Source organism: Acanthaster planci, linkage group LG09 (assembly GCF_054643075.1).
Source record: "Acanthaster planci isolate LZ-2023a linkage group LG09, COTS_SCS, whole genome shotgun sequence".
NCBI classification, from domain to species: domain Eukaryota; kingdom Metazoa; phylum Echinodermata; class Asteroidea; order Valvatida; family Acanthasteridae; genus Acanthaster; species Acanthaster planci.
Genome location: NC_141785.1, coordinates 14626186 through 14651516, shown reverse-complemented (window position 1 = coordinate 14651516; position 25331 = coordinate 14626186). Strand labels below are relative to the sequence as shown.

The 25331-nt window shown below is 45.8% G+C and overlaps 2 protein-coding genes across 2 annotated transcripts in view; one reads left to right on the top strand and one right to left on the bottom strand.

Annotated features, from left to right (window-relative positions):
• Positions 1–86: 86 nt before the first annotated feature.
• On the top strand, positions 87–524 carry LOC147798193 (uncharacterized). The gene has a single exon (XM_087141206.1). The coding sequence runs from the start codon at positions 87–89 to the stop codon at positions 522–524; it is 438 nt and encodes a 145-aa protein (XP_086997332.1).
• A 2063-nt stretch (positions 525–2587) lies between these two features.
• Positions 2588–25331, bottom strand: part of LOC147798192 (uncharacterized) — a 43222-nt gene continuing 20478 nt past the window's right edge. The window contains exons 4-7 of the mRNA XM_087141032.1: positions 7525–7863; positions 6827–7166; positions 5727–5873; positions 2588–3446 (exon numbers count right to left, since the gene is read on the bottom strand). Coding sequence (XP_086997158.1) covers positions 7800–7863 — 64 coding nt within the window. The 3' untranslated portion in view covers positions 2588–3446; positions 5727–5873; positions 6827–7166; positions 7525–7799. The remainder of the gene's footprint in view (positions 3447–5726; positions 5874–6826; positions 7167–7524; positions 7864–25331) is intronic.

Here is a 25331-nt window from a genome sequence, read left to right as displayed (position 1 = left end):
AGGAGCCACGTCTGGAGAACTGGCGCACTGACACTGCCCGTCTCCACCTCACACTGTGCACAACGGGCCTGGACGGCCAGGAGGATATGTCCAAGGCCATCCAAGTCCTCAAGGTGCTCCAGGGAGACATCTCCAGCCTCCTCTCCCTTGTCACCATGCTCAGGTTTCAAGGGTTGGACCAATTTCACGGCCGCATCCTGTACTCTGCTCCAGAGGAGTCCCCGGCTCTGGCTAAACTCTCCCAGATGCTACAGGTGGGGTTGGCTGAGGCAGGAATCAATTTAGCGGGCAATCGTCCCAAATTCAGCCCCCATATAACTCTCCTAAAGGTGGATTGGAGGGCAACTGATGCGTTTGACAACACACCCATACACCTTGATCATTACCAACAATTCTCACAAGCATTTATTGGTGTACAACCCATAGATACCATCCACCTGTGCTCCATGATGGACCCTCCCCGGCCAGATGGGTTTTACTATTGCCTTGGTAGTATGGACATTCAGTCTGAACACTCAATCTAGCCTTGAAATGAAAGAACCGCTTTACTCACAACAATATTAAACTATATATTTTAAGTTTACCCTTGTCCTGTACTTTAATGAACAGGAATATTTAATTTCAAAGATGAGATTGCACCGGGGAGATGTAAATGAATTTTGGATTTTTTCCCTGCCCAAGGAGTATTTTTAGATGTAACTACCTCTGATAGGTCTCTTGCATAAATCATTCAAAAGCTATTCTAGCACACCAACAGTTTGATTTGTCAGCCTTAAGCTACTATAGTTGGATTTAGGGACCCGGAAAGGGTCACACAACATATAGTTGTCCTTCGAAACGTGCCATGGAGATTCTTGAGTCAAACCTTTGCAAATACAAACTTAAAGCAGTGTACTCAACAGCAAGGACACATTTACCAACTTGTCAGGAGTTGGCAAGCCGTTGTTTGTCTAGTTGTTTCCATTTATAAGTATGGTCTACTGAAGATGGTGTGACTACACCTACATGTAGACACGTTTTTTGAGAGGGAGGCATAATGACTCAGATCAACATTTCTCAATGATATATTTCACGGCAACAACAAGTCATCTAGCTGAGTGTGCATTGATTGTTAGATGCCACCAGATCTGCAAATATGCCCTGATGTATTCAGATTAAACCTCCATTCAAGTAATAATAAATCTGCATTTGTGTAGAGCTCAGCCTTTAGATCTCCCCACAGAATTCATTGCATATGTAGTGCCCTACATACATAAATGAGTAAAAATAGAAGATCATCTTTGTCTTCTTGTTTTGTTATTGATACCTATAGTTTCCTTTGGCTGTTGTCAATGATTTCACTTCTAGCAAGATCATTACAGATAACTAATACACTGTGTGTTAATCTAGAACATGCAAGATTATCCTTGGCTTGGAATATGATTCCTGTGATAATGCCCTCCAAACACTTGGGTAAGACATGTTACAGATATAAAGGCAAAAGCTGTGCGAGTCACTTGCAAAGTCTATACCTACTTCTGAAGTGAATAAATGTCTCATCTCTGCTGTCTTGACTACATATCAACTACTAAAGCAGTACAATTTTCTGTACCGTCCTGTGGAACAGAACTTTTTAAGAAAAGTGTGACGTCCTATCTTATCCAGTTGCTGGACGACAAGTCATTGGCAATGTTTTGCCTGTTTGTTTAACTCGATTCCATACTTTTGTTATGGTTTGTTTTTTTATTGCATCCTCTTTGTATTTTATTTCTTACTTAATCTTTCGTTTCAAATGTATGCATGTAAAGATCTCTGCAATTCAGCCTTTGGCTGCTATTGAGATTTTAATAATAAATCATGAATGAATAACTTATGGACTTGTCCCAAGTTCAACAGACAAACACAAGTATATTTAGAAATACAGTCCATCATAAAAAGTGACTGATTGATTAATACTCCTTTTGAATTTTTTTTTCTGGCAAGTGATCGTTTTGAAGATAGCAGTGAAAGAAGGCCATTTCTAATGACACCTCTAAAGATGCATTTTTTAAAAATTCTCATTGGCAGTTTGCCTTAGGTACCTGTCTTCACAATTTGAGCATAATGCACATATGATAGAGTACCTTTAATGAATTGTCATCGATGTCTGGGTATAAAAGTGCAAGTGCACCGTGCGGGGTAAGTTCCTGGTAGACCTGTTGCCAGCGAGTGGTGCCACGCCCGCATGGGCCGTAGTTGAATAGCCAGTGGCAGTACTTGTGAGTAAAGCAACTTACCAAGAAAATAAGTTGATGTAATTACTTCGGATATGTTTATGAGAAGGGACTCCATCCACAGGTTGTTAAACTTGTTGTCATACCCCACTCTGATAAGTTTTAACGCCTCCCAGGCGCGGACATTAAAGGCTTTCAAAAGAGCAGAAGTACGAGCTGTGACAGACTATGGAATGGATCTAATATGGAAGAATAATCAATAAGCTATTAAACTTATAAGGAGGGAGATTAATTGAAAATGTTTCTACAAAACCTAAACAATGTAAAAAAACAATGAGTAAAACGAAGGAAAAGCAATCAAATTGTTCTCAGAGATTTGATATATTTGGCATAATATTAATACACATATTTTCACTGGTATTTTTAATGCATAAATATAGGTGAAATACTGTAGTGAAAGTACGATGAAGTTTAGTTTAAAAGATTAGTCAATTTAGGGGAGTCCCCCAGTGAGTCATGTGGACAGCGCGTGCAGCGTTGTGATTGGCTGCATGCTGTCCACATCCTCGCTAACTTCTGAGAAGTGCACAGCGTGTAGAATGACTAGACCAAATCATTTTAACGGTGCTGCTTTAGCTTGGATTTGAATACATCCTGTGAAGAACTATTTACAACAGGTAGATTGTTCCAGTCTTTTATAGGGGAAACAAAAAATGAGTCCTGGAATGCTTTAGACTTATGACGAATTTGTAGAAATTTTTGATCATTCCCCCTAGTTCTCCTGGTGTTAGGCTGGATAAACTAGGTTAACATCAACCAATCCGTATTTCATCTAGTCGAGCACACAAAGTCTCTGGTTTCTCCTTCTTGACCGGAAAGTTTCCCAACCCAGCTTATTTAGGGTACTGGTTACGGAGCTCTCGACCCTACTGTTGTTGTTGGTACAAAATCTGGCAGCCTGCTGTTGGATTCTTTCCAATGATGGTATACTGGTTTTAGCTCTACTAAAACCAGAATCCCACGCAGCCGTTGCATACTCAAGCACATGTCTCTATGGAGTTCCATATCTGCCGTCGCCTGTCGTCTGCCTTTTGCTTTTTGTTGTGTCCCAATTCTGCCATTTACCAGTTCCAAACATGCTATTTTCTGTCACCCGCCGTGCGTTGCCTGTCGTGCATTAGCCCCACTAGTGTGGCAAGGACTCTCACTCCCGATCCAATCCTTATGGGGCTAGTCGTGCATCGCAAACAGGACCTGCAAAAGCCGGGGTTTAACAAATGACAATGTGATGATTCCATTCACTTCTAAGGATCTTTTCCCAATAAGGCAAGTACAAATCCCACCTGCAATACTAGTCCCATAATTAATGCCAATAATGCTAGACTACCCCTGCCCCTTGACAAGAAAATGTCACCTGTCTGAGAATTCAACCAAGTGTTTTTTGGGGGAAAAGCATTTTCAGCATAGCAAAAATGTTCAGGCCAACTTATCCACAGTCTAATTCTAATTTGCATACTTTACAAATGTGCCAACTTGTTTTCATCAAATCCTGGAAAGAAATCTGCCAAGCGATACAGATGTTCCATTTTGTCCTCTCAATTTCACTTTGAAATACAGAAATACTAGACAGTGCTGTGGATAACAAACTGTTTATTAAATGTATTGTTAGGGGGCAATTACCACTTGGTTTAAGTTTCAGAAAGTGTGACGTGTTGGTTTTTGTGGGTGTGGTTGCCACGGTGGACAGACTGATGAGAACAGGTTGTCCAGCATATCAGCAGTATTTATGGGGCTAACAAGTAACGTTACTGTTTAAAAGACTTCTGTGAGTCTACCTGCAACTCAAGTCATGTCTAATTTGGGGAATACAGCAGATTTCATCATAGGTATACCCGCCCTCAAAAAAATATTGAGTCAGTTCGTCTCTTATGAAAACTATTAAGGAATCAAACATTGTAATTAATTTGTTATCTACATTCCGTTCTGTGGGATATCGTGCATGGACAGACAGAAATATTACATAGGCTATAGACCTAAAGTCAGGCCATTAATGAGTAAAGCTAAGTCTAGAGTAACTAAGTTATCGAGAAAAACAATCTACCCTAACAAAAGTTTATTTTGTTAATTCATTTATGTAACAAAAAATGGTATTTCATATACACATCACTTGATCGATGTCAGGATATTATTTCTTCTTGCGTTTGGATAGCCGCTCATTCTTGCGTAAGGTTAAATAAATATATTTGTGGGGTTAGGCCAAGTCAATCCTATCTCCGATCAGGCCAGTCTGCTGGTCCGCCTCAAAAAGGTGTCAGTGGTCCCGCCACACTATATGGCAGTTGACGTGTTCACATGGAAAACCCTGTCTTTGGGGTAATTTGTAGGGAACAGAAAAGATTCAAAGTGAACAGAGATCACACACATTATTACATTTTACAGCTCAATGCTTACTTTCCATGAAAACTATTTCAAAATGAATATTAACAGGATAAACATGCTGCGTCAGACGGACAACTGATCATGTACAAATGTGGAAACTCCAATTTGAATGTGACCCACCAGTGAACTCTCCATTCCATTTCATTTTTACCTTGTGGCCTTCGAGGTCTCATAAATGGAAAAGTACATTTAGGTACATGTGTAAATTGTTTTGTGACCGTAACATGCCCAAGTGGAATGTTTTCCCTGTCTGCTAGGCTCAGTGGGACTTAAAGGAATGATCATTTCCAAATTCCCTTTTACTTTTGTTAGTGCATCTAAACCTAAAATCCCCTACGGATGAAATGGTTCAATTCCCATTTTCAACAATTGAATTGAAATTATTGGGTTTTTGAGGCAAGGCAAAGTAAATTTGACTTGTTCCACACTCGGGCAAGGTTTTAAAACTTAGGCAAGTCCCAACACTCTGTTGGTTGAAGAGTTATTAAATGCAACCACTCACATCCATGAACAGATTCATTTAGACATTAATATATTCTTTTTTTTTGTTTCCACTCTTATTTTCATTCTAATATATATTTTTTTATTTACTAAATAAATCATATAATATGCCCTTTTCCCTGCATTTTTTAAAAATAATTTCCATTTTTTTAACGTGTATATCATTTTGCATGCATAAGCTGCTCAAAATTTCACGTATTTTTAATGTCTTAAACCATTTATTGTAAATACAAAACTAAGTTTTACTGACTGTTTGTAATTTAATATTCTACAACCTGATGTGGGGCTGCAGATCTATGGATGTCGATGATTATTTGCTTTTGATGCTTCTGGTAATGGCTTCTCATTCTAGTCACTGAATTGATCAATGTGGATACTTCTCTATCGCCAGCATTAAGTAAGTTCTTGACCAGGTAAATTAGTAGGCCCCATGTATAATTATGAGTGCTGTTGTCATTAATAGTTCTCAGATCTCTATCATTTATTCTTACCGTAGGGAGGGAGTCATGATTCCCAAATCCTAGCAATCCATATACGACGAAAGACATGTGCATACTCAATCTGTTTTCAGAATGTAGGTAAACGTACACGTACCTTTTAAGTGCTTGACCAAACACTAGAGACTGCCAGGAATAGGCTTACATTAGGAATCTTGAGTCTTCATTTCCTTCATCTACATCACAACTCAGGTGATGCAGTACGTTCATCTGATGATGTCGGCTGATGTCAACTGCATCGTTTCTACAGAAAAATAAAGAATTGAAGAACTTACACCAACTACTAACTTTCACATTAAACCAAACTGTTATGCTTGCGAACTTGAAACTGCCACCTTAAATTTCACTGAACGATCACTGCAACTACTTTGTACCCATCGTTACTTTGAGATCATGTCTCCCAGGAGCAGGAAATGGTTTCTTCACCTTCATAGATGATTCTGTGATGATTCCTACCACTTTCTTTGATTTGGAGAAATTCCCTGTTAGATTTAGCAATACCCATAACATCACTGATAAAAATAATTTTCATGGAGTTCATTGTCAGACACCGACTGTCCATTGTTTGTCTAGATTTGCTCAAACCATTGAGGAAAATGGAACATCAATACAGGTCGAGTTGTGCTGTTTTGCTTTCCTTCCATGCTCCAATTATCTTGAAATTAAGGATATTTGGGGGATGTAATTTGTGTGATCTTATTAAAAGTGAAAGTGGCCCTCAAGGTATGTTGTTCCCAATGCTTACACATCAAATTTGCTGGAACTTTAACCTTTCATATTTCTGTGTAAATTCATCGCGGAAAATTTAGGATAGAATGCTTCTGTGAAATGTCATTAATTAACTCTTCAAGTCAACCTGTATCTTTGTTTTACAAAGTGACCAACACTCGGGCAAAAGCAATGAGTTGAGTGCGTTCTGTAGTTTGCACACTGCAACAAATGACATGTTTCCCACACAATCAATATATATATATAAAGAAAGGAGTATAAGATATCAAATGCAAAAAAAAAAGATTTATGGGAATGATTTCCACATAAACAATCTGCTGACCACATATGAGAAATTTAAGCTTCAGGCCCACTCTTAGGGGATTTGAATTGTTAATTACGGTCAGGGCCAGGCAATATCTAATGTTTGCAGTAACAGCACTGCAGATACATATCTCTTTTGTGAATTTGTGAGGTTCTGGAGAGAACCTGATTATGTTTTGGGCAGCACAGCCTGTCGTAGCTCTGGAGGACTTTTGCTTGATCCTGACTGTGATGCAGTGTGGAGGCTTGAAGGATGTCACTCTGCAGGCAAAGTGCAGATTGGGTGGCAATGCTGGTGAGGTAGGTAGGTTGCCAAGGGTAAAGGTGACCCATAGGCTATATAGGGGTGCAGTGTCCCAATTCAAGGAAAATTCTCCGCCAGGCCGAGCCGCACAAAAAGTACCCCCAGAGATTGTTTCGAAAAGAGGGGTCTGTTTGGGCCAAGAAGTGGTGAAATTGTGTCAGTATGGTCCAGGATCATCTCTGTAGATTCAGGGGCACCCATCTGGGGGCAAAGCAGACAAAAATGGGATTGAAAATTAGTCAGAAGAGCCCCAGGAAGGTGAGGGATGTCATTTGAAAAATGGCCGTTGGGAGGGCTTGGCAACATTCACGTTTTGGGGGGGGAGTTTGTTTTGGGCGGATAATTAAAAAATTCATTGGTTAATCTACTAAAAATTGAAAATCAAATGAAATCTGAAGGACCAAGCAACACATTGTTTTTTGTTTGAGAGCCCTCAGGGACTTCAGTTGCCTGCCATGGGGCTCCAATTTTGGTTGATTTTACACTATTTTCGATGGAGCTTGAATTGGTTCAGTGCACCCATAGGGCAGGGTGATAGAACTAGTGGCCCTAATCTGACCTTGGGTATAGGAGACCCTCTGGTCTGGTTGTGGGTCTAGGATGTTTAGTCAACTTGGCTAATCTTGTATCCTTTGTCCCTCGATGTGAGGATCAGGTTATGGAGTTCTTGGGATGCTCTTCATCACAGATGCTGTAGGGGCAGCGTATAATGTCCCCCAGGTGAATGGTACACCAGCCACAATGTGTCATTCTGCTTTCTGGAGACACTGACATCAATTGATGCTATGTTGCTCTCTTGCTCCATGGTGAAGGGGATTCAGACAAGGCCGATTTTCACACAGTAAATGCAGCAAAGCTGTTAAAATTAGGATTCTCTCCATGCCGATCTAATATGAATCTGACAAAAACAAAAAAATAAGAAACGTGTGACACGATCAATCAAAATGAGTTCCTTGTTGACACTGCTCAATTTATTGACTTTTTTATACATTTGAAAACTATGCAGCGTCAACTTCAATTTAAAAGCTGTAGTTACTATGACCTGGTGAAGATCAGGATATACTTTTGGTGATTTTTTTTCCATTTACAAGTAAGTTGGCCTGATTATCGATTACAAAGTAAGCCAATTTAGCTGTATGTGTGCATGACCTTAAGCTTTTCTTTCATTTGTTACCAAATTCAATACATTTGATTTCAATTGAGAAGATTAAATTCAGTTATGTAATTGGAATCACACACAAGCAATAGGGGTGATTCACAATAGTGTGCCGCCCAGTTTGCAACGCATTGGCCACCACAATGCACAAAATCTGTTGACCCTTTCCAAATGCTCGTATTAATAGCCATGATCTTAAGCTTTTCACGATGACTAAGCCCACATACATTTACCATTTAAGCTAGTACTTTAATAGCTTTTAGTACCTGTAGCCTAGTTACAGCCCAGGGTAAAATACCACGTTCATAGTTATGGTCTAAATTCTGTTAATGAGGTACGTTTTCTTGGCGCTGCTTTAATTAATAGAAAATGATTTTCTACTAACACAGGATTTGGTATTTAACAAGGCTCTCTTTATACGAAGCTGTCTCATCAGTAAAATTTGGTCTAGAGAAGTTAACCCGAGATAAACAACTAATAAAGCATGCTTATGGTTATTTACCCTCAACAGGTCTATACATGTACATATATTTAACAAGACCCAAGTTTTAATGACCTGCAACATGTATTGGGTTTGCTGAAGATCAAGCTCCTAGTGATAAATAGATTATTAATTCAAAGAATATTTCATACTGGTTTTGGTTCACTGCATATAACGACTGACATTTCTCAGGAACATAAAATGGAGAAAAAAGTTGATTTAACCAAGGCTTTTTACTTTCCGAATTAAACACTTCGAAGTGACATGAAATCACGAGTGAAAATCATTTAATTCCTACACTTAATCCAAAGACAAAATCAAGGCAATGCAAGTGTTAGAAATTTAACAAAAAAGCTGTCAACCTAAATTGCTTGTGACATACACACTTGCACTCATATTTAAATTTAAGGACTCGGCAGAGTCCTATATCATAATATCGATTGATTCCAAAAAGCTTTATTGCAGCCTTAATGCCTTTTATAACCCACCTAATTCTTTTCTTAATTCTTCCTTCAGAATTCTCCACTTTTTTCTATTCTGATCTTAGCCTATAAATAATTATTTCATCCTGTTTCATTTTTATCTAATTTCATTAGTCTTGATGGTTTTACTTTATTCATTTTATTTCTGCTACTTCATTTTATTATTTGTTTTATTTCTTTATGTACTGGAATGATTAAACCTTTTTTAACATGTACATTTAGATATATTTATTTTAAATGTGTTTTTGTATGGTCAGTAGCATAGGAAATCGAGGCTCTTAGGTCAGTTATTAAGTCAACTTTTCATCTCCCGGCATCTGCTGCTGGCCTTGTGTATATCTTACATGTACATGTATTGTCTGTCTTGTGCATTAATAATAAAGAGTTGTGTATTTCTGTCCCTTGACAAAGAGAACAAAATTATAAATCAGTTGAAACAGCAACACATACCAGTAACTTTACCATTTTGAAATTCTATGTCGCTGAAATCAATCAAACTACATTTGATTTAAATCCTATTGAAATTGGTGATTTACAAGTATGTAAATCAAGGTTGAGCATTTGGAAAGATGGACACTTAGTGTTAGATTATTCATTTTGGGCATATCTAAAAAACAATCATGACAAATGACTCATTTTGCGTAATCGTGTCACACAGCAACGTACATTATGCTATTAAACCAGACCAAATCCAGACACAAAATACTCCATGAAACAGGAAATATGACCAAGAAAAAGCCAGACATGAAAGATGGACAAGAGGACATGACATAAGCAAGAGTTTCCCTACGAGGAGGCAAAGAGGAGAACATGTTAGAAGGGCTTTGGTTAAGAAGGCATGCAACACTGTTCCAACATTGTTTCAATGCCAAAATGACACTGTGACGTCATTTCAGGATCATTTCAGCATTGGTCCAACTTTGAAAAAATGTCCTGTGCCCACAGGTGAGGTAGTGGGGTATGGGTGAGGAGTCATCCTTTTCCTCTCCATAATCAAAATTGCAAACACCTTTTACTTTGATTGGGGGCTAGGTACAGGCACACATTCCAAAGATTTGAAAGTATCTGAGTAACTTCTTGTCTTTTTCAAGCTGTACGTGCAGTGATAGGAGAGGGACGCTTTACACATAAAGAAATTAAACCAAGGAAGGAAAATGAATGGCCCCTTCTGATAAGTGTGTTGGGATAAGCAGGGTAAGGAGTTGAGGGAAAGAAAAGAAGAAAAGAAGGGAAAAAAAGACGTAAGAGACAGACTAGAGAAGAAGGTACACGACGTTGTTCCAACATTGTTTCAGTACTGAAATGACACTGTGACGTCATTCCAGAACCATTTCAGTTTTGAATCAACATTGGAAAAATGTCCTGTGCCCACTGGGTAAGCAGTCGTTCATATACAGTATCTCACCAATTTGTGGAACAAAAATATCTTTTTTTAAAGGGGTTGCGCACTGCACCTACATGTATGTCCATATCGATCCTTTGAAGTTTCAAAAATTTGGAAAGTATTTGGTGCAAAGTAAATTTTTATCTGTTCACACTGTATGCGCTGCAGGAGGGGATGGAAGCCATATACACTCAGGGAAATGGTGAGAAAAATAGAAGGGCCCTTAGGGAGGATTAGGTTAGGTATGTTAGGATTAGGAGGGTTTCAAGTAAGAGGGGTTGGCCCAGCGGGCACAGGACATTGTCCCAATATTGTTTAAATGACAAAATGACACTGTGATGTCATTTCAGCATCATTTCACCATGGAATCAACACTGAAACATGTCCTGTGCCTACTGAAGTCGTAAGTGGGGCTGGGTAAAAGAGTCATCAATTTTTTTACCATTATCAAGAGCATCAAACTTTTGCGCTGGGAGGGATTGCAAATTTGGGCAATATCAAGCAGAAAAATAACCATTGCTTTCAATTTCATTATTTGTACACATGCTAGGAAGGGGACAGAGCTATACGAGACTCTTGAAAATGGTAAGATAAATGAATGACCACTTTGGGAGGATTAGGTTAGCGATGTTAGGGTTAGCAAGGTTAGGGAAAGGGATGGCAAAAGGAAGTGGAAAAGGAAATGGCAAAGTAAGGGGCTCGATAAAGAGAAGAGACCAAGAGCCTGACAGACTACAGGGATAAAATCAACAGAAAAACTAACAAGACAACCATGAGAAAGTAGGAGAGAAACTAGACTGCAGAAAGTAAAAGACCTAACTCATTCTGCATCACCCAACATCACCCAGCACACAGACATTAGTCTCACAAGGGCAGGGACGACCACTTCCCTGGGGTACTAAAGAAATTGCTACCCTGCTACCCTACCTATTCTGCATCACCCAACATTACCCAGGACACAGACATTGGTCTCACAAGGGCAGGGACGACCACTTCCCCGGGGTACTAAAGAAATTGCTACCCTGCTACCTAACCTATTCTGCATCACCCAACATCACCCAGCACACAGACACTGGTCTAACAAACACCCCAAAACACCGGACAGAAAATATACAAACACAAAACAGACATACACAAAACAATTTAGACAAAACAAACAAACAATAACACAGGTGACAGGTAACAAAGTAAGACAAATAAAGAAAATACAACGGAACAAGACATTAAACACAAAAACACAAACAGATCCAAAACAAACATGAAACAACAAGGCAGACAACCAAGCAACAAAGACCAACATGAAGGAAAACAAAAACAAACACTCCAAAACACCAGACAAAAAAATACAAACAAAAAGCAGACATACACAAAACAATTCAGACAAAACAAACAAACAATAACACAGGTGACAGGTATCAAACAACTAAGACAAAGAAACTACAAAGGAACAAGACATTAAACACAAAAACACAAATACAAAAACAAACATGAAACAAGGCAAACGACAAGCAACAAAGACCAACATGACGAAAAACAAAAACAAACAATGGAAAACACCAGACAGAAAAAATAAAAAAAAAACCAGACAGAGGAAAGAAAGAAAGGACGAAAGAAAGGACGGAAGAAAAGACAAAAGAAAGGACGAACAAAAAGACGAAAGGGCGAAAGAAAAGACGACAGAAAGGACGACAGACAGGATGACAGACGGGACGACAGCCAGGAAGACAGACAGAAAGACACGACAGACAGGAAGACAGACAGACAAGACAGAGAGACAGACAAAGAACAGACAGGACAGACAAGACAGACAGGACAGACGGACAGGACAGACAGGAAGAAAGACAGGGCAGACAGGACAGACAGGACAGACAGGAAGAGAGACAGACAGGACAGACAGACAGGAAGAAAGAAAGACAGACAGGACAGACAAGACAGACAGGACAGAAAGGACAGACCGACAGGACAGACAGGAAGAAAGACAGGACAGACAGGACAGACAGGAAGAAAGACAGGACAGACAGGAAGAGAGACAGACAGGACAGACAGACAGGAAAAAAGAAAGACAGATGGGACAGACAAGACAGACAGGACAGCCAGGACAGACAGGACAGACGAACAGGACAGACAGGACGAAAGACAGGACAGACAGGAAGAGAGAAAGAAAGGACAGACCGACAGGAAAAAAGAAAGACAGACATGACAGACAAGGCAGACAGGACAGACGGACAGCACAGACAGGAAGAAAGACAGGACAGACAGGAAGAGAGACAGACAGGACAGACGGACAGGAAAAAAGAAAGACAGACGGACAGACAGGACAGACGGACAAAACAGACAGGACAGACAGGACAGACAAGACAGACAGGACAAACAGGACAGACAGGACAGACGGACAGGACAGACAGGACAGACGGACAGGACAGACAGGAAGAGAGACAGGACAGACAGGACAGACAGGGAGACAGAAAGACAGACAGGACAGACAAGACAGACAGGACAGACAGGACAGACAGGACAGACGGACAGGACAGACAGGACAGACGGACAGGACAGACGGACAGGACAGACAGGACTGACAGGACAGACAGGACTGACAGGACAGACAGACAGGAAAAAAGAAAGACAGGACACACAGACAGGAAAAAAGAAAGACAGGACAGACAGGACAGACAAGACAAACAGGACAGACAGGACAGACGGACAGGACAGACAGGACAGACAGGAAGAGAGACAGACAGGACAGACAGACAGGAAAAAACAAAGACAGACAGGACAGAGAGGACAGACAGACAGGAAAAAAGACAGACAGGACAGACAGGAAGAAAGACAGGACAGACAGGAAGAGAGACAGACAGGACAGACAGGAAAAAAGAAAGACAGACAGGACAGACAGGAAGAAAGACAGGACAGACAGGACAGACAGGACAGACAGACAGGACAGACAGGACAGACAGGACAGACAGGACTTACAGGACAGACTGGACTGACAGGACAGACAGACAGAAAAAAAAAAGACAGGACAGACAGGACAGACAAGACAGACAGGACAGACGGACAGGACAGACAGGAAGAAAGACAGGACAGACGGGACAGACAGTAAGAGAGACAGACAGGACAGACAGACAGGAAAAAACAAAGAAAGACAGGACAGACAGGACAGACAGACAGGAAAAAAGACAGACAGGACAGACAAGATAGACAAGACAGACAGGACAGATGGACAGGACAGACAGGACAGACAAGACAAACAGGACAGACGGACAGGACAGACAGGACACACGGACAGGACAGACAGGAAGAGAGACAGGACAGACATGACAGACAGCACAGACAGGACAGACGGACAGGACAGACAAAAAAGACGGACAAGACAGACAGGACTGACAGGACAGACAGGGAGACAGAAAGACAGACAGGACAGACAAAACAGACAGGACAAACAGGACAGACGGACAGGACAGACAGGACAGACGGACAGGACAGACAGGACTGACAGGACAGACAGACAGGAAAAAAGAAAGACAGGACAGACAAGACAGACAGGACGGACAGGACAGACAAACAGGACAGACAAGACAGACAGGACAGACGGACAGGACAGACAGGAAGAGAGACAGGACAGACAGGACAGACAGACAGGGAGACAGAAAGACAGAAGGGACAGACAGGACAGACGGACAGGACAGACAGGACAGACAGGACAGACAGGACTGACAGGACAGACAGACAGGAAAAAAAAGACAGGACAGACAGGACAGACAAGACAGACAGGACAGACAGGACAGACAGGACAGACGAACAGGACAGACAGGACAGACGGACAGGACAGACAGGACTGACAGGACAGACAGGACTGACAGGACAGACAGGACTGACAGGACAGACAGACAGGACAGACAAGACAGACAGGACAGACGGACAGGACAGACAGGAAGAGAGACAGGACAGACAGGAAGGACAGACAGGGAGAAAGAAAGACAAACAGGACAGACAAGACAGACAGGACAGACGGACAGGACAGACAGGACAGACAGGACTGACAGGACAGACAGACAGGGAAAAAGAAAGACTGGACGGACAGGACAGACAAGACAGACAGGACAGACAGGACAGACAGGACAGACAGGACAGACAGGACTGACAGGACAGACAGGACTGACAGGACAGACAGACAGGAAAAAAAAAAGACAGGACAGACAGGACAGACAAGACAGACAGGACAGACGAACAGGACAGACAGGACAGACGGACAGGACAGACAGGACTGACAGGACAGACAGGACTGACAGGAGAGACAGACAGGACAGACAAGACAGACAGGACAGACGGACAGGACAGACAGGAAAAGAGACAGGACAGACAGGACAGACAGACAGGGAGAAAGAAAGACAGACAGGACAGACAAGACAGACAGGACAGACGGACAGGACAGACGGACAGGACAGACAGGACAGACAGGACAGACAGGACTGACAGGACAGAAAGAAAGACAGGACAGACAGGACAGACAAGACACACAGGACAGACAGGACAGACAGGACAGACGGACAGGACAGACAGGACAGACGGACAGGACAGACAGGACTGACAGGACTGACAGGACAGACAGGAGTGACAGGACAGACAGGACTGACAGAACAGACAGGACTGACAGAACAGACGGACAGGAAAGACAAAACAGACAGGACAGATGGACAGGACAGACAGGAAGAGAGACAGGACAGACAGGACTGACAGGACAGACAGGAAAGACAAGACAGACAGGACGGACAGGACAGACGGACAGGACAGACAAGACAGACAGGACAGACGGACAGGACAGACAGGACAGACGGACAGGACAGACAAAACAGACGGACAAGACAGACAGGACTGACAGGACAGACAGGGAGACAGAACGACAGACAGGACAGACAAAACAGACAGGACAGACAGGACAAACAGGACAGACGGACAGGACAGACAGGACAGACGGACAGGACAGACAGGACTGACAGGACTGACAGGACAGACAGACAGGAAAAAAGAAAGACAGGACAGACAAGACAGACAGGACGGACAGGACAGACAGACAGGAAAAAAGAAAGACAGGACAGACAGGACAGACAAGACAGACAGGACAGACAGGACTGACAGGACAGACAGACAGGAAAAAAAAAAGACAAGACAGACAGGACAGAGAGGACTGACAGGACAGACAAGACAGACAGGACAGACGGACAGGACAGACAGGAAGAGAGACAGGACAGACAGGACAGACAGACAGGGAGAAAGAAAGACAGACAGGACAGACAAGACAGACAGGACAGACAAGACAGACAGGACAGACGGACACGACTGACAGGACAGACAGCACAGACAGGACTGACAGGACAGACAGACAGGAAAAAAAAAAGACAGGACAGACAGGACAGACAAGACAGACAGGACAGACGAACAGGACAGACAGGACAGACGGACAGGACAGACAGGACTGACAGGACAGAGAGGACTGACAGGACAGACAAGACAGACAGGACAGACGGACAGGACAGACAGGAAGAGAGACAGGACAGACAGGACAGACAGACAGGGAGAAAGAAAGACAGACAGGACAGACAAGACAGACAGGACAGACAAGACAGACAGGAAAGACGGACAGGACAGACAGGACAGACAAGACAGACAGGACAGACAGGACAGACAGGACAGACAGGACAGACAGGACAGACGGACAGGACAGACAGGACTGACAGGACAGACAGGACTGACAGGACAGACAGGACTGACAGGACAGACAGACAGGACAGACAAGACAGACAGGACAGACGGACAGGACAGACAGGAAGAGAGACAGGACAGACAGGAAGGACAGACAGGGAGAAAGAAAGACAAACAGGACAGACAAGACAGACAGGACAGACGGACAGGACAGACAGGACAGACAGGACTGACAGGACAGACAGACAGGGAAAAAGAAAGACTGGACGGACAGGACAGACAAGACAGACAGGACAGACAGGACAGACAGGACAGACAGAACAGACAGGACAGACGGACAGGACAGACAGGACTGACAGGACAGACAGACAGGAAAAAAAAAAGACAGGACAGACAGGACAGACAAGACAGACAGGACAGACGAACAGGACAGACAGGACAGACGGACAGGACAGACAGGACTGACAGGACAGACAGGACTGACAGGAGAGACAGACAGGACAGACAAGACAGACAGGACAGACGGACAGGACAGACAGGAAGAGAGACAGGACAGACAGGACAGACAGACAGGGAGAAAGAAAGACAGACAGGACAGACAAGACAGACAGGACAGACGGACAGGACAGACAGGACAGACAGGACAGACAGGACTGACAGGACAGACAGACAGGGAAAAAGAAAGACAGGACAGACAGGACAGACAAGACACACAGGACAGACAGGACAGACAGGACAGACGGACAGGACAGACAGGACAGACGGACAGGACAGACAGGACTGACAGGACTGACAGGACAGACAGGACTGACAGGACAGACAGGACTGACAGAACAGACAGGACTGACAGAACAGACGGACAGGAAAGACAAGACAGACAGGACAGATGGACAGGACAGACAGGAAGAGAGACAGGACAGACAGGACAGACAGGACAGACGGACAGGACAGACAGGACAGACGGACAGGACAGACAGGACTGACAGGACAGACAGGAAAGACAAGACAGACAGGACGGACAGGACAGACGGACAGGACAGACAAGACAGACAGGACAGACGGACAGGACAGACAAAACAGACGGACAGGACAGACAAAACAGACGGACAAGACAGACAGGACTGACAGGACAGACAGGACAGACAGGGAGACAGAAAGACAGACAGGACAGACAAAACAGACAGGACAGACAGGACAGACAGGACAGACGGACAGGACAGACAGGACAGACGGACAGGACACACAGGACTGACAGGACTGACAGGACAGACAGACAGGAAAAAAGAAAGACAGGACAGACAAGACAGACAGGACGGACAGGACAGACAAACAGGAAAAAAGAAAGACAGGACAGACAGGACAGACAAGACAGACAGGACAGACAGGACTGACAGGACAGACAGACAGGAAAAAAAAAGACAAGACACACAGGACAGAGAGGCCTGACAGGACAGCCAAGACAGACAGGACAGACGGACAGGACAGACAGGAAGAGAGACAGGACAGACAGGACAGACAGACAGGGAGAAAGAAAGACAGACAGGACAGACAAGACAGACAGGACAGACAAAACAGACAGGACAGACGGACAGGACTGACAGGACAGACAGGACAGACAGGACTGACAGGACAGACAGGACTGACAGGACAGACAGACAGGAAAAAAAAAAGACAGGACAGACAGGACAGACAAGACAGACAGGACAGACGAACAGGACAGACAGGACAGACGGACAGGACAGACAGGACTGACAGGACAGAGAGGACTGACAGGACAGACAAGACAGACAGGACAGACGGACAGGACAGACAGGAAGAGAGACAGGACAGACAGGACAGACAGACAGGGAGAAAGAAAGACAGACAGGACAGACAAGACAGACAGGACAGACAAGACAGACAGGACAGACGGACAGGACAGACAGGACAGACAAGACTGACAGGACAGACAGACAGGGAAAAAGAAAGACAGGACAGACAGGACAGACAGGACTGACAGGACAGACAGGACTGACAGGACAGACAGGACAGACGGACAGGACAGACAGGAAGAGAGACAGGACAGACAGGACAGACAGACAAGGAGAAAGAAAGACAGACAGGACAGACAAGACAGACAGGACAGACAAGATAGACAGGACAGACGGACAGGACAGACAGGACAGACAGGACTGACAGGACAGACAGACAGGGAAAAAGAAAGACAGGACAGACAGGACAGACAAGACACACAGGACAGACAGGACAGACAGGACAGACAGGACAGACGGACAGGACAGACAGGACAGACGGACAGGACAGACAGGACAGACGGACAGGACAGACAGGACTGACAGGACTGACAGGACAGAAAGGACAGACAGCACAGACAGGACAGACGGACAGGACAGACAAAACAGACGGACAAGACAGACAGGACTGACAGGACAGACAGGGAGACAGAAAGACAGACAGGACAGACAAAACAGACAGGACAGACAGGACAGACAGGACAGACGGACAGGACAGACAGGACAGACGGACAGGACAGACAGGACTGACAGGACAGACAGGACTGACAGGACAGACAGACAGGAAAAAAGAAAGACAGGACAGACAAGACAGACAGGACGGACAGGACAGACAGACAGGAAAAAAGAAAGACAGGACAGACAGGACAGACAAGACAGACAGGACAGACAGGACAGACAGGACTGACAGGACAGACAGGACTGACAGGACAGACAGACAGGAAAAAAAAAGACAGGACAGACAGGACAGACAAGACAGACAGGACAGACAGGACAGACGAACAGGACAGACAGGACAGACGGACAGGACAGACAGGACTGACAGGACAGACAGGACTGACAGGACAGACAGGACTGACAGGACAGACAGACAGGACAGACAAGACAGACAGGACAGACGGACAGGACAGACAGGAAGAGAGACAGGACAGACAGGACAGACAGACAGGGAGAAAGAAAGACAAACAGGACAGACAAGACAGACAGGACAGACGGACAGGACAGACAGGACAGACAGGACTGACAGGACAGACAGACAGGGAAAAAGAAAGACTGGACAGACAGGACAGACAAGACAGACAGGACAGACAGGACAGACAGGACTGACAGGACAGACAGGACTGACAGGACAGACAGACAGGAAAAAAAAAAGACAGGACAGACAGGACAGACAAGACAGACAGGACAGACGAACAGGACAGACAGGACAGACGGACAGGACAGACAGGACAGACAGGACTGACAGGACAGACAGACAGGACAGACAAGACAGACAGGACAGACGGACAGGACAGACAGGAAGAGAGACAGGACAGACAGGACAGACAGACAGGGAGAAAGAAAGACAGACAGGACAGACAAGACAGACAGGACAGACAAGACAGACAGGACAGACCGACAGGACAGACAGGACAGACAGGACAGACAGGACTGACAGGACAGACAGACAGGGAAAAAGAAAGACAGGACAGACAGGACAGACAAGACACACAGGACAGACAGGACAGACAGGACAGACGGACAGGACAGACAGGACAGACGGACAGGACAGACAGGACTGACAGGACTGACAGGACAGACAGGACTGACAGGACAGACAGGACTGACAGAACAGACAGGACTGACAGAACAGACGGACAGGAAAGACAAGACAGACAGGACAGATGGACAGGACAGACAGGAAGAGAGACAGGACAGACAGGACAGACAGGACAGACGGACAGGACAGACAGGACAGACGGACAGGACAGACAGGACTGACAGGACAGACAGGAAAGACAAGACAGACAGGACGGACAGGACAGACGGACAGGACAGACAAGACAGACAGGACAGACGGACAGGACAGACAGGAAGAGAGACAGGACAGACAGGACAGACAGACAGGGAGACAGAAAGACAGACAGGACAGACAAGACAGACAGGACAGACAGGACAGACGGACAGGACAGACGGACAGGACAGACAGGACAGACAGGACTGACAGGACAGACAGACAGGAAAAAAGAAAGACAGGACAGACAGGACAGACAAGACAGACAGGACAGACAGGACAGACAGGACTGACAGGACAGACAGGACTGACAGGACAGACAGACAGGAAAAAAAAAAGACAGGACAGACAGGACAGACAAGACAGACAGGACAGACAAGACAGACAGGACAGACGGACAGGACAGACAGGACTGACAGGACTGACAGGACTGACAGGACTGACAGGACAGACAGACAGGAAAAAAGAAAGACAGGACAGACAAGACAGACAGGACGGACAGGACAGACAGACAGGAAAAAAGAAAGACAGGACAGACAGGACAGACAAGACAGACAGGACAGACAGGACAGACAGGACTGACAGGACAGACAGGACTGACAGGACAGACAGACAGGAAAAAAAAAGACAGGACAGACAGGACAGACAAGACAGACAGGAAAGACAGGACAGACAGGACAGACGAACAGGACAGACAGGACAGACGGACAGGACAGACAGGACTGACAGGACAGACAGGACTGACAGGACAGACAGGACTGACAGGACAGACAGACAGGACAGACAAGACAGACAGGACAGACGGACAGGACAGACAGGAAGAGAGACAGGACAGACAGGACAGACAGACAGGGAGAAAGAAAGACAAACAGGACAGACAAGACAGACAGGACAGACGGACAGGACAGACAGGACAGACAGGACAGACAGACAGGGAAAAAGAAAGACTGGACAGACAGGACAGACAGGACTGACAGGACAGACAGGACTGACAGGACAGACAGACAGGAAAAAAAAAAGACAGGACAGACAGGACAGACAAGACAGACAGGACAGACGAACAGGACAGACAGGACAGACGGACAGGACAGACAGGACTGACAGGACAGACAGGACTGACAGGAGAGACAGACAGGACAGACAGGACAGACGGACAGGACAGACAGGAAGAGAGACAGGACAGACAGGACAGACAGACAGGGAGAAAGAAAGACAGACAGGACAGACAAGACAGACAGGACAGACAAGACAGACAGGACAGACGGACAGGACAGACAGGACAGACAGGACAGACAGGACTGACAGGACAGACAGACAGGGAAAAAGAAAGACAGGACAGACAGGACAGACAAGACACACAGGACAGACAGGACAGACAGGACAGACGGACAGGACAGACAGGACAGACGGACAGGACAGACAGGACTGACAGGACTGACAGGACAGACAGGACTGACAGGACAGACAGGACTGACAGAACAGACAGGACTGACAGAACAGACGGACAGGAAAGACAAGACAGACAGGACAGATGGACAGGACAGACAGGAAGAGAGACAGGACAGACAGGACAGACAGGACAGACGGACAGGACAGACAGGACAGACGGACAGGACAGACAGGACTGACAGGACAGACAGGAAAGACAAGACAGACAGGACGGACAGGACAGACGGACAGGACAGACAAGACAGACAGGACAGACGGACAGGACAGACAGGAAGAGAGACAGGACAGACAGGACAGACAGACAGGGAGACAAAAAGACAGACAGGACAGACAAGACAGACAGGACAGACAGGACAGACGGACAGGACAGACGGACAAGACAGACAGGACAGACAGGACTGACAGGACAGACAGACAGGGAAAAAGAAAGACAGGACAGACAGGACAGACAAGACAGACAGGACAGACAGGACAGACAGGACTGACAGGACAGACAGGACTGACAGGACAGACAGACAGGAAAAAAAAAGACAGGACAGACAGGACAGACAAGACAGACAGGACAGACAAGACAGACAGGACAGACGGACAGGACAGACAGGACTGACAGGACAGACAGGACTGACAGGACAGACAGACAGGACAGACAAGACAGACAGGACAGACAAGACAGACAGGACAGACAGGAAGAGAGACAGGACAGACAGACAGGGAGAAAGAAAGACAGACAGGACAGACAAGACAGACAGGACAGACAAGACAGACAGGACAGACGGACAGGACAGACAGGACAGACAGGACTGACAGGACAGACAGACAGGGAAAAAGAAAGACAGGACAGACAGCACAGACAGGACAGACGAACAGGACAGACAAAACAGACGGACAAGACAGACAGGACTGACAGGACAGACAGGGAGACAGAACGACAGACAGGACAGACAAAACAGACAGGACAGACAGGACAAACAGGACAGACGGACAGGACAGACAGGACAGACGGACAGGACAGACAGGACTGACAGGACTGACACGACAGACAGACAGGAAAAAAGAAAGACAGGACAGACAAGACAGACAGGACGGACAGGACAGACAAACAGGACAGACAAGACAGACAGGACAGACGGACAGGACAGACAGGAAGAGAGACAGGACAGACAGGACAGACAGACAGGGAGACAGAAGGGACAGACAGGACAGACGGACAGGACAGACAGGACAGACAGGACAGACAGGACTGACAAGACAGACAGACAGGAAAAAAAAAGACAGGACAGACAGGACAGACAAGACAGACAGGACAGACAGGACAGACAGGACAGACGAACAGGACAGACAGGACTGACAGGACAGACAGGACTGACAGGACAGACAGGACTGACAGGACAGACAGGACTGACAGGACAGACAGACAGGACAGACAAGACAGACAGGACAGACGGACAGGACAGACAGGACAGACAGGACTGACAGGACAGACAGACAGGACAGACAAGACAGACAGGACAGACGGACAGGACAGACAGGAAGAGAGACAGGACAGACAGGACTGACAGGACAGACAGGACTGACAGGACAGACAGACAGACAGGACAGACAAGACAGACAGGACAGACGGACAGGACAGACAGGAAGAGAGACAGGACAGACAGGACAGACGGACAGGACAGACAGGACAGACAGGACAGACAGGACTGACAGGACAGACAGACAGGGAAAAAGAAAGACAGGACAGACAGGACAGACAAGACAGACAGGACAGACGGACAGGATAGACAGGACAGACAGGACTGACAGGACAGACAGGACTGACAGGACAGACAGGACTGACAGGACAGACAGACAGGACAGACAAGACAGACAGGACAGACGGACAGGACAGACAGGAAGAGAGACAGGACAGACAGGACAGACAGACAGGGAGAAAGAAAGACAGACAGGACAGACAAGACAGACAGGACAGACAAGACAGACAGGACAGACGGACAGGACAGACAGGACAGACGGACAGGACAGACAGAACTGACAGGACTGACAGGACAGACAGGACTGACAGGACAGACAGGACTGACAGAACAGACGGACAGGAAAGACAAGACAGACAGGACAGGTGGACAGGACAGACAGGAAGAGAGACAGGACAGACGGACAGGACAGACAGGACTGACAGGACAGACAGGTGAAGACAAGACAGACAGGACGGACAGGACAGACGGACAGGACAGACAAGACAGACAGGACAGACGGACAGGACAGACAGGAAGAGAGACAGGACAGACAGACAGGGAGACAGAAAGACAGACAGGACAGACAAGACAGAGAGGACAGACAGGACAGACAGGACAGACAGGACAGACAGGACAGACGGACAAGACAGACAGGACAGACAGGACTGACAGGACTGACAGGACAGACAGGACTGACAGGACAGACAGACAGGGAGACAGAAAGACAGACAGGACAGACAAGACAGACAGGACAGACAGGACAGACGGACAGGACAGACAGGACAGACAGGACTGACAGGACAGACAGACAGGAAAAAAGAAAGACAGGACAGACAGGACAGACAAGACAGACAGGAAGAGAGACAGACAGGACGGACAGGAAAAAAGAAACACAGACAGGACAGACAGGAAAGACAAGACAGACAGGACGGACAGGACAGACGGACAGGACAGACAAGACAGACGGACAGGACAGACAGGAAGAGAGACAGGACAGACAGGACAGACATACAGGGAGACAGAAAGACAGACAGGACAGACAGGAAAGACAGGACAGACGGACAGGACAGACAGGACAGACAGGACAGACAGGACAGACAGGACTGACAGGACAGACAGACAGGAAAAAAGAAAGACAGGACAGACAGGACAGACAAGACAGACAGGACAGAGAGGACAGACAGGACTGACAGGACAGACAGGACTGACAGGACAGACAGACAGGAAAAAAGAAAGACAGGACAGACAGGACAGACAGGACAGACAGGACGGACAGTACAGTTGGACAGGACAGACAAGACAGACAGGACAGACGGACAGGACAGACAGGAAGAGAGAAAGGACAGACAGGACAGACAGACAGGGAGACAGAAAGACAGACAGGACAGACAAGACAGACAGGACAGACAGGACAGACAGGACAGACAGGACAGACGGACAGGACAGACAGAACAGACAGGACAGACAGGACTGACAGGACAGACAGACAGGAAAAAAGAAAGACAGGACAGACAGGACAGACAAGACAGACAGGACAGACAGGACAGACGGACAGGACAGACAGGAAGAAAGACAGGACAGACAGGACAAACAGGAAGAGAGACAGACAGGACAGACAGACAGGAAAAAACAAAGACAGACAGGACAGACAGGACATACAGACAGGAAAAAAGACAGACAGGACAGACAGGAAGAAAGACAGGACAGACAGGAAGAGAGACAGACAGGACAGACAGGACAGACAGGAAGAAAGACAGGACAGACAGGACTGACAGGACAGACAGGACAGATGGACAGGGCAGACAGGACAGACAGGACTGACAGGACAGACAGGACAGACAAGACAGACAGGACAGACAGACAGGGAGAAAGAAAGACAGACAGGACAGACAAGACAGACGAGACAGACAGGACAGACTGACAGGACAGACAGGACAGACAGGACAGACAGGACAGACAGGACTGACAGACAGGAAAAAAGAAAGACAGGACAGACAGGACAGACAAGACAGACAGGACAGACAGGACAGACAGGACAGACGGACAGGACAGACAGGACAGACGGACAGGACAGACAGGACTGACAGGACAGACAGGACTGACAGGACAGACGGACAGGAAAGACAAGACAGACAGGACAGACGGACAGGACAGACAGGAAGAGAGACAGGACAGACAGGACAGACAGGACTGACAGGACA

Bases quoted from the DNA above. Each gene is read 5' to 3' on its own strand.
- LOC147798193 (XM_087141206.1), top strand. From the start codon at position 87: ATGTCCAAGGCCATCCAAGTCCTCAAGGTGCTCCAGGGAGACATCTCC.